At 39.1% G+C, this 18,087-nt stretch overlaps 2 protein-coding genes across 6 annotated transcripts in view; one reads left to right on the top strand and one right to left on the bottom strand.

Moving 5' to 3' along the window:
• Window positions 1–15,471, bottom strand: part of LOC126471404 (bifunctional glutamate/proline--tRNA ligase) — a 252,116-nt gene extending 236,645 nt beyond the window's left edge. The window contains exon 1 of the mRNA XM_050099536.1: window positions 15,343–15,471. Within this exon, the coding sequence (XP_049955493.1) occupies window positions 15,343–15,388 (46 nt within the window). The 5' untranslated portion in view covers window positions 15,389–15,471. The remainder of the gene's footprint in view (window positions 1–15,342) is intronic.
• The window catches only part of LOC126471412 (calponin homology domain-containing protein DDB_G0272472), a 162,988-nt gene that overhangs the window by 10,335 nt on the left and 134,566 nt on the right, over window positions 1–18,087 (top strand). The window contains exon 1 of one of the 5 annotated variants that reach the window (XM_050099576.1): window positions 15,911–16,066. The exons of 3 other annotated variants lie outside the window; for them this stretch is intronic. The gene's annotated coding sequence lies outside the window, so the exon portion shown is untranslated. Of the gene's footprint in view, window positions 1–15,910; window positions 16,067–18,087 lie in introns of those variants that run through there. One more of the 5 variants, XM_050099587.1, reaches the window with a different exon arrangement.

Below are 18,087 nucleotides of genomic sequence, written 5' to 3'. Positions count from 1 at the left end.
TGAAGACAGAACTTGAACGCCTCAGGTCCATCTTCGGAACTAAGGGCTATGGGAAGCAGATGATAGACAGCACCATGTCGACAAGGGAGAAGACTAATAGGGAAGAGGAGAAGGAGGCACAGAGCATTGCTGTGTTACCATATGTACAAGGGGTCACCGAACGTATTGGCAAAATTCTACGAAAAGCCGACATCAAACCAATTTTCCGAAGCAGAAACAAAATATCAGACATGCTCGGTTCTACCAAGGATGCAGTTGACAAACTACACACAGCTGGCGTGTATGAAATTGGTTGTGCGTGTGGATTAGTCTACATAGGTGAGACGGGACGTCCGATTAGCACAAGGCTCTCGGAACATGAAAGATATATCCACCTGAAACAACACACTAAGTCAGCAGTGGCGGAACACTGAGACGAGTGCGGGAAACCAATATTTTTTTCAAGAAGCCCGCGTCCTGGCGAAACAGCCTCTCACTTTCAAAAGAAAGATTAGAGAGGCGATAGAAATAGTCAAAAAACCCGCCAACATGAATAGAGAGGACGGGTACAAGCTTCCGAGGTCTTGGCTGCCTGCAATAGCAGGGCTACGGAGCGGCGGCAGAGCCGTGGCGGCCCATGCAGACACGCGGAGAGCCGCAGTAGTGGTCGCGAGCACACAAAGCAATGGCACGCCGCAGCCGGCTTCTGGACAGCATGGAAACAGTGTGATGTCACAGCCATCACCTGTTCGCTATTCGTCCGTCTCCTCCAATGGGGTGGATTAATATAAAGACCAATAGAAAACAGCTATTTCAGCCAATGACAGATAATAAAGGAAACACCAATAAAGCATACCTTTCACCCCTCCTCCTCCTCCTCCTTTTACAGCCAATCAAGTAACGACACGGTTTTCTCGTGCAGCTATTTAAGGAACCAAGTGTGTTCATTTAGCAGTTAACGTAAGGCCCTGATGAAGGCTAGCTGCAATGCTGGCCGGAACGTTGGCCCATTTTTAATTATGACGATGCGGTCTGATACCCTGAAGAATTTTATTGAAGAAGACAACGGCCGCGGAAGCCTACGCTTACACTAAAAGTTTTTATTTCTTCTCCATGGATTTTAATTCCTACTCCAAATTTTTCTTTTGTTTTCTTTACTGCTTGCTCATTTTACAGATTGAATAACAATGGCGATAGGCTACAGCCCTGTCTCACTCCCTTCCCAACCACTGCTTCCCTTTCACGCCCCTCGACCCTTACAACCACCATCTAGTTTCTGTACAAACTGTAAATAGCCTTTTGCTCCCTGTAGTTTACCACTGCCACCTTCAGAATTTGAAAGAGAGTATTCCAGTCAACATTGTCAAAAGCTATCTCTAAGTCTACAAATGCTAGAAATGTAGGTTTGCCTTTCCTTAATCTATTTTCTAAGATAAGTCGTAGGCTCAGTATTGCCTCGCATCTTTCAACATTTCTATGGAATCCAAACTGATCTTCCCCGAGGTCGGCTTTTACCAGTTTTTCCATTCGTCTGTAAAGCCATGGCATATTAAACTGATAGTTCGGTAATTTTCACATTTGTCAACATCTGCTTCCTTTGAAATTGGAATTATTATATTCTTCTTGAAGTCTGAGGGTATTTCGCCTGTCTCATACATCTTGCTCACTAGATGGTAGAGTTTTGTTCGGCCTGGCTCTCCCAAGGCTGTCAGTAGTTCTAATGAAATGTTGTCTATTCCCGGGGCCTTGTTTCGACTTGGGTCTTTCAGTACTCTGTCAAAACTCCTCATGCCGTATCATATCTCCTATTTCATCTTCATCTACTTCCTCTTCCATTTCTACAATATTGTCCTTAAAAACATTGCCCTTGCATAGACACTCTATATACTCCTTCCACATTTCTGCTTTCCCTTCTTTGCTTAGAACTGGGTTTCCATCTGAGCTCTTGATATTCATACAAGTGCCTCTCTTTTCTCCAAAGATCTCTTTAATTTTCCTGTAGGCAGTACCTATCTTACCCCTAGTGAGATAAGCCTCTACATCCTTACATTTGTCCTCTAGCCATCCCTGCTTAGCCATGTTGCACTTCCTGTCGAACTCATTTTTGAGACGTTTGTATTCCTTTTTGCCTGCTTCATTTACTGCATTTTTATATTTTCTCCTTTCATCAATGAAATTCAATATCTCATCTGTTACCCAAGGATTTCTATTAGCCCTCGTCATTTTACCTATTTGAGCCTCTGCTACCTTCACTATTTTGTCTGTCAAAGCTACCCATTCTTCTTCTACTGTATTTCTTTCCCCCATTCTTCTCAATCGTTCCCTGATGCTGTCTCTGAAACACTGTACAACCTCTGGTTCTTTCAGTTTATCCAGGTCCCATCTCCTCAAATTCCCACCTTTTTGTGGTTTCTTCAGTTTTAATCTACAGTTCATAACCAATAGATTGTGGTCAGAGTCTACATCTGTCCCTGGAAATGTCTTACTATTTAAAACCTGGTTCCTGAATCTCTGTCTTACCATTATATAATTTATCTGAAACCTGTCAGTATCTCTAGGCTTCTTCCATGTATACAACGTTCTTCATGATTCTTGAACCAAGTGTTAGCTATGATTAAGTTATGCTCTGTGCAATATTCTACCAGGCAGCTTCCTCTTTCATTCCTTAGTCCCATTCCATATTCACCTACTACGTTTCCTTCTCTTCTCATCAATCTCTTCATCATCTGCGGAGCTAGTTGGCATATAAGCTTGTACTACTGTAATAGGCATGGGCTTTGTATCTATCTTGGCCACAATAATGCATTCACTATGCTGTTTATAGTAGCTTACTCGCATTCCTATTTTCCTATTCTTTATTAAATCTACCCCTGCATCATCTGTATTTTATTTTGTATTTATAGCCCTGTAGTCACCTGACCAGAAGTCTTGTTCCTGCTGCCACCGAACTTCACTAATTTCTATTATATCTAACTTTAACCTATCCATTTCTGTTTTTAAATTTTCTAACCTACCTGCGCGATTAAGGGATCTGACATTCCATGCTCCGATCCGTAGAATGCCAGTTTTCTTTCTCCTGATAACAACGTCCTCCTGAGTAGTCCCCTCCCGGACATACGCACGGGGGGACTATTTTACCTCCGGAATATTTTACCCAAGAGGACACCATCACCATTTAACCATACAGTAATGTTGCATGCCCTCGGGAAAAACTACAGCTGTAGTTTCCCCTCGCTTTCAGCCGTTCGCAGTACCAGCACAGCAAGGCCGTTTTGGTTAGTGTTACAAGGCCAGATCAGTCAATCATCCGGACTGTTGCCCCTGCGACTACTGAAAAGGCTGCTGTCCCTCTTCAGGAACCACATGTTTCTCTGGCCTCTCAACAGATACCCTTCCATTGTGGTTGCACCTACAGTACAGCTATCTGTATCGCTGAGGCACGCAAAGCCTCCCCACCAACGGCAAGATCCAGGGTCATGGGGGGACGCCAAAAATTTAAAAAATCGTCTTTTCAAAAATATCTTCATTTTGTACCGCACATCTTTCTGAAGAGTCTGATACACAAGAAATAAACGTTGGAGGGAATGTAAGACATGTTATTTGGTATTAAGTGCCGAAGTGCAGTGCCACGCCTCTTCACACAGCATTCTTCCATCGCACGGCTCTGTATTTCGCTCTGTGGAATTCAAACGTGTAATATTTTGTAATGGGCGCTATCAAACTATATTCAGGCCTGTGGTGACTCTCCTGCTCCCAGTCAGCCGTTTTGACATCCTGACCCCTCTTTAAAAAAATCTCGCAATTAATACAGTCTTTACAGCCTATTAGCGAATAATTTGCTGTTTTGTGTGACATATAATTAAATATAGGATACATAAAACGATTAGACAAGAGACAAGCAAGAAAGTACACATTTCTTTATTCCTTACAAGTCCTACCTTTTTTTTTTCTCTAATCTTGCCAAAGCTTTATGTGGCGTACTTTCCTTTCTGGGAAAGAATCTATTACCTCTTCAAAGTTCGTCAACGTTTTGCTACAGGAAGAAACGAAATGTCGTTGTCTAATACTAGAAAAGCTGTTAATACAAATTGTACCCAAGACTGGTGGGGTTAGTTAGTTAGTTAGTGGTTAGTGTTTGACGTCCCGTCGACAACGAGGTCATTAGAGACGGAGCGCAAGCTCGGGTTACGGAAGGATTGATAAGGAAATCGGCCGTGCCCTTTCAAAGGAACCATCCCGGCATTTGCCTGAAACGATGTAGGGAAATCACGGAAAACCTAAATCAGGATGGCCGGAGACGGGATTGAACCGTCGTCCTCCCGAATGCGAGTCCAGTGTGCTAACCACTGCGCCACCTCGCTCGGTACTGGTGGGGTTTCTCGAGCTGCTTACGTGTATTTTGTCACTGTCTGTTAGGTAAAACAGAATACGCCCGCCTAATATTGCAGCAATTGTTACACACACCAAATACACGAGACTGTTTTGGCACAAATGGTCATTTTTATAACACGACGGAATATAATTCATGAAGTACCAATATCAAATGCCTATTAGGACTACTACAAGCAAAAAGTTTTATGTTAGGAAATAGTTTCACATTTCATTCATACTCTCTAGCTTCTGAAACATGAGATTGAAAAGTAGTTGTACGAAATTTTTATATTAATTTGGAATCATCATATTCTTCCATAATCTGTGTGAGTCCTCGTTTCTTCTCCTTCCTCGTTCTAACAATCAATCTTGTCATCACGAATTCTGTAACTATTCCCCCCAGTGTTAAAACTTTACTAACCCTGGCACAATCACCGGTTTTATTATTCCGCAATTATTCTCCAGTTAGGCGTTATTACGTGTTCGGACAACACGTTTTCCGTGCTACTCCCAGAATAGAATCTTTGTCACCTGTTATTCCTGTTAGTCGTTTATTTCCACTCTGTTAGTCTGAATGTATGGAATTCGCTAGTAATTATAGCAACGCTGATCATTTGCAAACCCAGTCAACCACATAAACAGCAATTCGCATTCACCCATTCGGCTTCATTTCGCTCAGCTCGTATAGACCCGTCCCCTTTGGTCTGCAGGAAAGTTCGTTTCTAGATGCAATGGGGATTCCTCTGGCAGAGACATCACGTACATTATGCATGTATTCAAAAATCAACTTATGATTCATTCAGAAATCAACTTAGAATTTGTTCAAAAACCAACAGGGATGCATTCAAAATCATATGAGTAATCGATAGACCAATGTGAAGTGGATGCTAGGTGCTTTGTGAAACAAGGTCTTTGTCCTCAATAATATGAATTTGCCCCCCCCCCCCCCCCCCCGGCCCTCCATGAAACTGCCGCCTGCGGCAGATACCCTGGTTTGCCCCCGCCCCCTAGTTCCGGGCCTGTTGTGCGTACATCAATCTGGCAGTGAAATTTTTCCAGATAGCATCTCACTGCTTGCTGCTATTGCTTACACAGCTAACTGCCATACTTTTGTAGCCAGAAGCGGGAGAAGATACTACTCATACGGGACTCAACTGCACATGTGCATAAGCTCACTCGCAACCGCTCAAACGAATCTAATGTGAACAGTTGGGACGTCGTGCTCATTGGAGGCAATTTGTTATGAAACATTGCATAGCCTTCCTTAAGACTTTGACACATTCTGCTGTTGACAAACGCTTGTATGAGCACTGTGTTTTTTTGTTGTATGTGGTGCATTTCCTTTGCAACTTAAGTTTTATGTTTGTTTTTTCTCTCTCGTTCATTTTTTATTGCTGCAGTATTATTCTGCAGTAGCAAGATATATTAATATTCTTTGTTAGACTATTGATTTTTACCGGTCAAAGCTACAAAAATTTAACTGAAAACTAAAACAATGAAAAATTCCCATTTTTCCCGGATGAAAAAATTCCCGGGTTTTTCACGGATCTCCCGGGTCATATACACCCTGATGTAGATTGTGTGTGGAGGTTTCAAGTTAATTCGGTATCCAAATGTGCACCCATAACTTCAGACAGTATTGGTATTGTACAAAATAAAAATTTATTTTCAGTTTCATTCTGGTTTACAGTTGATTCATTGTGTTTGAACAACATGCCAGAAATGATTAGGTTGGTTTTGTTCTGTTCCTTTAGATCCTCTACGTCACTTCTTGTTGCAATGAAGTGGAAACGTCTGCATACATAACAGGCACACATGGCATGATACTAGGTAGATTGTTAATGTAAATTATAAACAATAAGAGTCTCAACACAGAACATTAAGGCACACCTCTTAAGCCATCAGAGAATTCAGAGCCCACATCATTAAAGTGTACTTTCAGCTTACCATTGTCATCAATCATTGCTATACGAGTGAATTCTGTATCTTGAACGCCATGTTACCACAGTTTACGTATTAGAATCCAAAGAAACTCAGAGTTAAATGTGTTGCTCAGGTCAATCTGTATGGTAACAACAGATGACTTTGCTTCAAATGCATTATCTGTAAGGCAACAAGAGGTGACTTTGCTTCAAATGCATTATGTAGTGTCAAAATAATATTTTCAACAACTTTCAGTATCAATGAATTTTCCCTAAACCATCCTGTTTGTCGATGTTCCACTGCAGGTTAAATGTTTGTAAATTTGTTGATATAAGTAATGATCTACTATTCTGAGAAGTATTTGTACAAGAGAAATAGAATGGTAGTTATAAAAACCCGACTTTTATGTAGAGGGACACTTATCTCCTGCCAATCATTGTGAGACCTACAGGTGACACTGACTACAGAGGAGAGCATGAATGCTTTAAGAACTGAAGTGGTTCAGTCATGTGAAACGAATGCACCTGACTAACTTCATGCCAGTACTTGGAGATGGAGGTACCAGGAAGAGGAACAATTGGGTGGCCTCGAAAGAGACGGACAGACTAGGTTAAGGAAGATCTCAAGAGGAGAGGAGTAACATGGGATGTAGTGGAGAGGGAAAAGCTATACTAGGACAAAAACCAATGGAGGCATATCGTTCACAAAGTTCCTACCCGGCACGCTCGATGCAAATCCTGATGATGATGATGATGATGATGATGATGATGATGATGATGGACAACTTGTTATACTAGGCTGGAAACAAACAACTCATAAGAATTCAATGTATTAGTATACAAAACAGTTGTAGTCTAATGTCTGCTACTTTTCTAGTAACAAAATTTGACAGAGTATACAAGTTTTCTGATTTTGAGTAGTTGAATTTTGCTATAGCTACTGCTATGCCAGTGACAGCAATTTGTGTCCACATAAATGTAGCTGTTTCAGGTTTGTTATGCGATATGAATAACTTTGTTCTTTTTTTTCTATTTTTTTAAAATTAATTCTTGAATTATAGTTGTCATTTTGTTAAGCTGGATGTCCTTTGTTACCAGAATTTATAAAGAAGTCATTCATTTCATCAGATGTCATACTGGTCGTATCAAAAGTGGTTCTATCAGTATTACCCAGTTCTATGGTAACTCATCTTTAAGAAAGAAAGTCTTCATTGCCCAAAAGCATGCTGTAAGACTAATATGTAGTTATTCATCATCTGGATTTGCAGCTCCTTGTGTTTACTGTGTTTGCAGTTAAAATTGTTCAATGTAAGATCTGCCAGTTACGCAAAACACTGTTTTTCCAAGCTCCCAAACATGTTTCGGCAGCTCTGTGCCATCATCAGTGGGTTTCTGTTTTATTTAATCTGTAATGTGAACATTTTTACTAAATTATTACAAAATTATGTCGATATTTAGTTCAATCAGCAATTGATTTTTTTTTGTTGGTCCCTTCAGTGACAAGCTACATGTAATAAATAATACACAAGTGGTCCTGAAAAACCATGCAAACAGAGTGTGAAGGTACCAGGAGATTCCAAAGTGAAGCACGATACATTTTGAAATCAGTATTTTATTATGATGACTTGTTATCAATCTATAAACCAGTATTTTCTTTTGTAAATCTACAAACATCATCATCACCATAAACCACGGACCTTGCCGCTGATGGGGAGGCTTGCGTGCCTCAGCGATACAGATAGCTGTACCATAGGTGCAACCACAATGGAGGGGTATCTGTTGAGAGGCCAGAGAAACATGTGGTTCCTGAAGAGGAGCAGCAGCCTTTTCAGTAGTTGCAGGGGCAACAGTCTGGATGATTGACTGATCTGGCCTTGTAACACTAACCAAAACGGCCTTGCTGTGCTGGTACTGCGAATGGCTGAAAGCAAGGGGAAACTACAACCATAATTTTTCCCAAGGGCATGAAGCTTTACTGTAGGTTAAATGATGATGGCGTCCTCTTGGGTAAAATAGTCCCTCATTCAGATCTCCGGGCAGGGACTACTCAAGAGGACCTCGTTATCAGGAGAAAGAAAACTGGCGTTCTACGGATCGGAGTGTGGAATGTCAGATCCCTTAATTGGGCAGGTAGGTTAGAAATTTTAAAAAGGGAAATGGATAGGTTAAAGTTAGATATAGTGGGACTTAGTGAAGTTCGGTGGCAGCAGGAAAAAGACTTCTGGTCAGGTGAATCCAGGGTTATAAATATAAAATCAAATAGGGGTTATGCAGGAGTAGGTTTAATAATGAATAGGAAAATAAGAATGCGGGTAAGCTACTACAAACAGCATAGTGAATGCATTATTGTGGCCAAGATAGATACGAAGCCCATGTCTACCACAGTACTACAAGTTTATATGCCAACTAGCTCCACAAATGACGAAGAGGTTGATGAAATGTATGATGAGATAAAAGAAATTATTCAGATAGTGAACGTAGACGAAAATTTAATAGTCATAGGTGGCTGGAATTTGATAATAGGAAAAGGGAGAGGAGGAAACGTGGTAGCTGAGTATGGATTGGGGGCAAGAAATGAAAGAGGAAGCCGCCTGGTAGAATTTTGCACAGAGCATAACTTAATCATAGCTAACACTTGGTTCAAGAATCTTGAAGAACATTGTATACATGGAAGAAGCCTGGAGATACTGACAGGTTTCAGATAAATTATATAATGGTAAGACAGAGATTCAGGAACCAGGTTTTAAATAGTAAGACATTTCCAGGGGCAGATGTGGACTCTGACCACAATCTACTGGTTATGAACTGTAGATTAAAACTGAAGAAACTGCAAAAAGGTGGGAATTTGAGGAGATGGGACCTGGATAAACTGAAAGAACCAGAGGTTGTACAGAGTTTCAGAGACAGCATTAGGGAACGATTGAGAAGAATGGGGGAAAGAAATACAGTAGAAGAAGAATGGGTAGCTTTGACAGACAAAATAGTGAAGGTAGCAGAGGATCAAATAGGTAAAATGACGAGGGCTAATAGAAATCCTTGGGTAACAGATGATATATTGAATTTAATTGATGAAAGGAGAAAATATAAAAATGCAGTAAATGAAGCAGGCAAAAAGGAATACAAACGTCTCAAAAATGAGTTCGACAGGAAGTGCAACATGGCTAAGCAGGGATGGCTAGAGGACAAATGTAAGGATGTAGAGGCTTATCTCACTAGGGGTAAGATAGGTACTGCCTACAGGAAAATTAAAGAGATCTTTGGAGAAAAGAGAGGCACTTGTATGAATATCAGGAGCTCAGATGGAAACCCAGTTCTAAGCAAAGAAGGGAAAGCAGTAAGGTGGAAGGAGTATATAGAGTGTCTATGCAAGGGCAATGTTTTTAAGGACAACATTATAGAAATTGAAGAGAATGTAGTGAAGATGAAATGGGAAATATGATACTGCGTGAAGAATTTGACAGAGCACTGAAAGACCCAAGTCGAAACAAAGCCCCGGGAGTAGACAACATTCCATTAGAACTACTGACAGCCTTGGGAGAGCCAGTCCTGACACAACTCTACCATCTGGTATGCAAGATGTATGAGACAGGCGAAATACCCTCAGACTAAAAAAAGAATATAATAATTCCAATCGCAAAGAAACCAAGTGTTGACAGATATGAAAATTACCGAACTATCAGTTTAATAAGCCACTGCTGCAAAATACTAACACAAATTCTTTACCAGCGAATGGAAAAACTGGTAGAAGCCAACCTCGGGGAAGATCAGTTAGGATTCCGTAGAAATGTTGGAACACCTGAGGCAATACTGAGCCTACAACTTATCTTAGAAAATAGATTAAGGAAAGGCAAACCTACATTTCTAGCATTTGTAGACTTAGAGAAAGCTTTTAACAATGTTGACTGGAATACTCTCTTTCAAATTCTGAATGTGGCAGGGGTAAAACACAGGGAGTGAAAGGCTATTTACAATTTGTACAGAAAACAGATGGCAGTTATAAGAGTCGAGGGGCATGAAAGGGAAGCAGTGGTTGGGAAGGGAGTGAGGCAGGGTTGTAACCTATCCCCGATGTTATTCAATCTGTACACTGAGCAAGCAGTAAAGGAAACAAAAGAAAAATTTGGAGTAGGTATTAAAATACATGGAGAAGAAATAAAAACTTTGAGGTTCGCTGATGACATTGTAATTCTCTCAGAGACAGCAAAGGACCTGGAAGAGCAGCTGAACGGAATGGACACGGTCCTGAAAGGAGGATACAAGATGAACATCAACAAAAGCAAAACGTGGATAATGGAATGTAGTCGAATTAAGTCGGGTGATGCTGAAAGAATTAGATTAGTAAATGAGACATTTGAAGTAGTAAAGGAGTTCTGCTATTTGGGGAGCAAAATAGCTGATGATGGTTGAAGTAGAGAGGATATAAAATGTAGACTGGCAATGGCAAGGAAAGCATTTCTGAAGAAGAGAAATTTGTTAACATCGAGTATAGATGTAAGTGTCAGGAGGTCGTTTCTGAAAGTATTTGTATGGAGTGTAGCCTTGTATTGAAATGAAACATGGACGATAAATAGTTAAGACAAGAAGAGAATAGAAGCTTTCGAAATGTGGTGCTACAGAAGAATGCTGAAGATTAGATTGGTAGATCACATAACTAATGAGGTGGTATTGAATAGAATAGGAGAGAAGAGAAATTTGTGGCACAACTTGACTAGAAGAAGGGATCGGTTGTTAGGGCATATTCTGAGGCATCAAGGGATCACCAATTTAGTATTGGAGGGCAGCGTGGAGGGTAAAAATCACAGAGGGAGACCAAGAGATGAATACATGAAACAGATGCAGGAGAATGTAGGTTGCAGTAGGTACTGGGAGATGAAGAGCCTCGCACAGGATAGAGTAGCATGTAGAGCTGCATCAAACCAGTCTCTGGACTGAAGACCACAACAACAACAACAACAAATTTTATTATTCAGGCAAAGATCTTGGAAGTGTTATTTAAGCAGTGAAGAGCATTAAAATTCAAGAACATGAATGTAATTTATGTTGTGACTCATGTTACAGATTTTGGACATCCTATTCCTAAAATGCATTTTAGGTCAAAAGTGTCCTCAAACTATTAGGAATATGGATCTGGTTTTTATCACATAAAATGCTTGTTAGATTGGCATTCAAATGATAGAATTACATTTCACTAAAAATATTTATGCTATTTGAAATACTGTAATACATTGAAAAAGGTGTGTGACACAATGTTATGTGACTCATGTTACTTGCTATTTCTTGTTGGAAAAGCTTTTTTCCTGCATGCAGGGAAATGAAAATATGACGCTATGTGCCAAATAAGATAAATGTAACATTAACATTTCACTTTTGAAACACTATAAAAAATTATAAGAGCATGACATCTCGGAAAATGAACTGTAAATTAAATTAAAAGTCAGAGAACAGGAAATATCCTCTTGCTTTGACATCAAGAGGGTTAATTTTCTTTATAATTTGATCATACTTTACAGGTCATTTGCAGCGCACTCCATTGCAGTGATTAAGTAAGATTTTCCATAAACTGCATGTACTTCTCTGGCACTGAATTTACTGTGATATTCTACTTTCTATAGTTTCTTCAGTATGATGATCTGCAGCAACAAAATTCTTTGGAGACCGCGGCTATGTCTGTAGTACTCATTTCTTGTAGTGAAAGCAATGAATGCTTTTTATGTTAGGTAGTGACAGTGCTAAAGAAAATATTTGAACAAGATTAAGTTTTGTATTGATTCCTTGAATTTCATCAATAGACACATGAAAAACCTGCTTAGTCGTGGTACTTGCAGCTACCTGAGCAAAAGTTGATGCATCACCTACTACGCCTATAAATTTTCACTTTTCGACTCATTTCCCACTAGCCATTACAACAATACAACTGTGCAATTGCACCAGTTCCATCTACGTCTCCTTTACCATGGGATGTAGTAAATAAGTTCCAGTAGATTTCCACATTATGAAATGATTGAAACTGGGATACAGCAGTACCAATATATTTGTTTTTTAACTGAGAGGCAGGTCCATCTGACCAGATTGAAACTTCCTTCACATGTTCAGGTATAGTCGATAGTACGTTGCTAATGTAAGCAATTGCAGCACTCAAGCCATGGTTTTATCCAGAGCACTATGTGACTTATACAGTAACAAACTTGCTTTACTAGGTTGCTTATCTTGCATCTTATGTTGCAATGTTTTTTAACTCTCTCCCTGTTTTTAGCTCTTCTTTCTTGTAATAGCAGTCCTTGCTTATGTTGACTCAATGGTAGGAACTTTTGTTTCTGCTTCTGCTGACTTTTTCTAGCTGCTTCTTAAATTCTTCATATTTTCCTTCAGTCTTTAACTTTTGCCTCCTCCTAGTCTGTCTTTCTGCTGCTGCTAAGGGCATTCTCTTCTTCTAATCTTAAAATAATACAACTGTGACTCAGATTATGTCTCACACGACACACTTAATTTTCTGTTTTTACAATATTTATTGAAATTGGGAAATTTTTAGTAGTGATATTAGTTAGACATTCACACTAAGAAGCCAATTACTGAATACGATAAAGTTATATCTAATATCTTTCTTGGTATAAAAACTTAATTACATGAAAGTGACTCATGTTACATGAAAGTACATGTTGTATTAGCCTATATAATTTACCTAATTTCATTTAATACTCTTTATGGGATACATTGCGGTATGTAACAGTAATATAAATAATGATATGCTAGTTCTTAACTGCCAATTAGTTGAAATGAAGGTCCAAAGTCTACAATAATTCATGTTCTCATCACATGAAAAACATATGAAGTTATAAAAATTGCTTCAAATTATGGAGGGAAAGCAATGATGGGCCATAAACCATTGTTGCCTTAGAGAAAAATAAAAGGTCCAACCTTTTCAAAAAATACATAAAAAGTACAAAATTTTAAAGTTTTGAATATTGTAAGTGTGCCCTACTTTACGTGGAATATCCCTACCAACAAAAAGAAACTAATTATTGTTTGAACTAAATATCCACATAATTTTGTAACCTTTTAGCAAAAATGTTCACATTACACATTAAATAAAATCCCACTGATGATGGCACAGAGGTGCCAAAACATGCTTGGGAACTTGGAAAAATGGTGTTTTGCATAACTGGTGGACCTTACATCCAACTAATATGTAGTGTTCACCCATGACTATCTTGCAGCCATCTGTTTAAGTAGTTGGGCACTCTGATTACTGCTTCACAGTATATTTATTCCCTGATGTTTTTTTGTAAATAATCCACTGCAGTTTAAAAAGAACAATGATGCACATAATTACAATACCAGAAGGAAAAATTACATTCATTATTCCACATTAAGGTTGTATTTACCACAAAAATGGGTGCACAATGTTGCAACTAAATTTTTTTATCACTGGGTACGTCGCATATAATGTCTGACAGACAGCACAGTAAAGATTGAAAACAAACTGAAAAAGTTTCTCCCTGACAACACCTTCCTTTCTGCTGAAGAATTTTTATTAGGCCTATTGTAATGTGTAAAAGGTGGCGAGTTGCAATTATTAAAGCCCATCTGCATATTTAACAAGAAACTTATAAATGTTCTGCATTTAGCCATATTTACAAATCAACTTCTGATGGAAATTTTAAGATTACTTGTCCACATCATTATTATTTATCATGCAATGAATTCATGGATCAACTAACCAACTACTACACAATTAATGATCAGCTGAAGGAAGAAATACAGTACAACAAGAAAGAAATACAATACAACAATGTGCCGCATTTCAATACAAAATCATGGTTTATTGCTTTTACAATAAAATCGTATCAAGATCTAAAGCACATGGTAGTAACGCCTTGTCTTTTTCTCGAGTTCAACTTTTTATTCATCATGAAGGAGGCTGATGCTAACTCAGTTTTACAGGTGAACAGAGGTAGAACAGGAATATAAACGTGAAGCATAGTTGAATTTTGGTGACCAAGGAGTCATTTGTCTGAACAGACAGGAGTTGGTGCAGGGGCACAGCAGCATCTTTGTGGCCTAGAGAAACCATTTGGTGTCCTTAATGTATGGTGAAGAAAAGATAACCTATGTTTTATAAAATAGCAGGAGAAAACTGTACATAAATCAAACAACATTGTACAGTAAGAGCCGACAATGTGGAGGAGCATCTGTCAAGACCTCATATTTAGGAGGATGGGGTCCACTTTGCCCAGTCATTCTAATGCTAAATGCAAGGATAGTTCCTTCATCAAGACCATCACTGACCACCCTTCCCTGTCCTTAACAAGGATACTTACATATTTTGTGTAGGCCTATGTATTTTGGGCTATTTGTTTTTGTTGTATTAACATGACAATTCCCATATCACTGAGAGATGAACCTTAATGAATAAAAACAAATATATAATAATATACTGTACATCAATTACGAAACGTGGGAAGGGCATCCCTCGGTAACTTCTACGAATTTCTTTATCCAACAAACAAATGCGATCTGTAATAGCCTTGTGGCATGCAGGACATCTTAACGCCCATTAGCATTAGCTTGCTTTTCAATGAACTTGCGAAGGGAGTGCAGTGGCAAGGCACGGTGGGTCTTGTTAATCATACCGTTCGATATCTTCACACCAAGTTTGTATTCTGTACGCCAAAGAAGGGTGTGTGACTGGCCACGTCGTGTAGCACTAATATGTTCTATATCCCTGTTACTTTTAGGTCTAGTGCGCGATACTAATAACGACTGTCAGTACCTCACTTACATACTTCCCTAAGTTAAGTCCAAATTGCACTATTTTCCCTTCATGATCACTGTCGAAGATGTCCAACGGAAGTACCTTGCATCGTTCAGAATTTTGCGAGAAAGCTAACTGGAGATCACATTTTTGTTGCGAGTTTCTGTGACAAAAAGAATTACCTTTCTGCTGTTGCATTAATGACATCTACTGCTTACGACAGACAAAACGGCGTACCGTGTATTCCTCGTACAGTAAAACCAACAACACAAGAGTCAACATTGCCAGTAAAAATAAACATAAATAAAGCTTTCTTACATGTCGGAGGTTTGTCTGCACTTGCGATGAAAACCTTCACAGTCATTTTCACAACAAACAATTCCTTACTTCCTACAAGCCAAGCACACGTGCACACTGCACACCCACACAATTGCGACGACAAACAATCCAACGATAACACAGTTGTGAATGTGATTATAGCCGATCAAGGACGTTAGAATAAAAACCTAATAATCGAGGCAAGCGCTTTCTACTTAAGAATTGTAGAAATATAAAACTTTAAGGTACGTCGCATGATATATTACTAAGAAGAGTTAACATCTACACCTATACTCTGCAAATTACTATGAAGTGCATGGCAAAGGCAAGCTTGTCCCTTTTGAGTATATACAATAGTATATATTTAATATTTATTTTCTGCAAATTTCACATGAAGGTGTTACAAAATTGGTCAAAACATAATGCTTTTTTTATTCGGAACATGCCGTTGAAAGTGAAACATTGTGTATAGTCAGTTGATTTTTCGAGTAGCCAGTTTCTCTTTAAGCGTAAATAGTGGGTCTTATATCTTTCACTCATGAATACTTTGCCGAAGTCGTCTCCGATTGGTTAGCTGAAGTTGTGTGGCGGTTATGAGATTTTAAGTTTTTAGGATATGTGTGAGCGTTACGAAGTTGATGAGTTTTGTACGAAGTTTTTTTTGTTTATCAAACCCTAAAGAAGCTTGTGTATTAAACCAGCGGAAGTCTCGGAGCTAACACTAGTAAGCATAGTTCAAAATATTGTCGTAATGTTGTGATTACTAGGGATGAAATGTGGAAGCTCGAAACTTAAGCGTTATGTTTACTTGAGTGTCAACAGTTTCTTTGTTGGGGATGTTATTAATATAGCGTTAAGTGCTAAAACAGCTACTTTTCCGTTGCAGAAATTCCTGTAACTCAGTCCGTTGTATTTTCCCTTATGCTAAGGTTCAATAGGAAAGCTGAACATGTTTTATGACTGAACTGACTGATGACCTTTTGTTTTTTTTTTGTTTTTTTTTTTTTAAAAATTTTGTACTTGTTTTGTCTTGCAAAAGCAGAATTCATTGGATGTTGCTTGTGTCATATGGAATGTTTCGTAATATGTAGGTAAGTAAAAAGCTTGCATGTTTGTGACTATTAGTAAAGATTTAGTAGAGAGTGAAAATGACATACGCTAGTGATTAAAAAATAAAATAATGCTTTATAGCGTATTCTATTCTGTTAACTACTCAAATATATGGGTTGAGTTCATGTACCACCACGTAGGCCCAAATGGAATGATATGTTTAACAAAAGAGGTACTTATCAGAAAGTAGTTATACTGGCTTTAATGACTTCTTTGTCGAAGACGTTATTTCATATTTTCAGGCTCCCTTTTCCTATTTACCACTTACGACGAATAGAAAGTTATTTTTTGTTGATAGAAATTTGAGTTAGTAGCAGTCGCTTTGAGTAGTGATATGCGCTACAGGAAGGGAAAAAATTAGTTACCATCTAACTTCTCCCCCCCCCCCTCCCCCCCAAGTGGGACAATTTGCAGTAGTTATATTTGTAATAACTTATTTACGCGCTGGTCATTCAAATAACTTTATTTTAATGTTTATGTGCAACAAAATTTGATTAATGTAACCCAACTACATACATTATATCTTTTTAGAATCTCATAGATGGAGAGTTGGCAAATCTAAATGATTTCAGACTATTGGTAGCATTTGCACTACAGCTGTCAGTTTGTAGGGTATTTTAGCGTGGAAATTAATCCAAAGCTGGATATCAGTAACTCGAGGGGCCCTCGGTCAGTACAGGGTTATTACAAATGATTGAAGTGATTTCACAGCTCTACAATAACTTTATTATTTGAGATATTTTCACAATGCTTTGCACACACATACAAAAATTCAAAAAGTTTTTTAGGCATTCACAAATGTTTGATATGTGCCCCTTTAGTGATTCGGCAGACATCAAGCCGATAATCAAGTTCCTCCCACACTCGGCGCAGCATGTCCCCATCAATGAGTTCGAGAGCATTGTTGATGCGAGCTCGCAGTTCTGGCACGTTTCTGGGCAGAGGAGGTTTAAACACTGAATCTTTCACATAACCCCACAGAAAGAAATTGCATGGGGTTAAGTCGGGAGAGCGTGGAGGCCATGACATGAATTGCTGATCATGATCTCCACCACGACCGATCCATCGGTTTTCCAATCTCCTGTTTAAGAAATGCCGAACATCATGATGGAAGTGTGGTGGAGCACCATCCTGTTGAAAGGTGAAGTCGGCGCTGTCGGTCTCCAGTTGTGGCATGAGCCAATTTCCGCGGGCTACGCGTGAAACTTGCCCACACACGTTCAACCGTTTCTTCGCTCATTGCAGGCCGACCCGTTGGTTTCCACTTACAGAGGCATCCGAAAGCTTTAAACTGCGCATACCATCGCCGAATGTAGTTAGCAGTTGGTTGATCTTTGTTGAACTTCGTCCTGAAGTGTCGTTGCATTGTTATGACTGACTGATGTGAGTGCATTTCAAGCATGACATACGCTTTCTCGGCTCCTGTCACCATTTTGGCTCACTGCGCTCTCGAGCGCTCTGGCGGCAGAAACCTAAAGTGCGGCTTCAGCCGAACAAAACTTTATGAGTTTTTCTACGTATCTGTAGTGTGTCATGACCATATGTCAATGAATGGAGCTACAGTGAATTTATGAAATCGCTTCAATCATTTGTAATAGCCCTGTACTGTCTGACAGAAAATCAATGTTAAATTAT

This window comes from Schistocerca serialis, chromosome 1, assembly GCF_023864345.2.
Source record: "Schistocerca serialis cubense isolate TAMUIC-IGC-003099 chromosome 1, iqSchSeri2.2, whole genome shotgun sequence".
Lineage (NCBI taxonomy): Eukaryota > Metazoa > Arthropoda > Insecta > Orthoptera > Acrididae > Schistocerca > Schistocerca serialis.
This window is presented reverse-complemented; position numbering and strand designations above follow the sequence as displayed.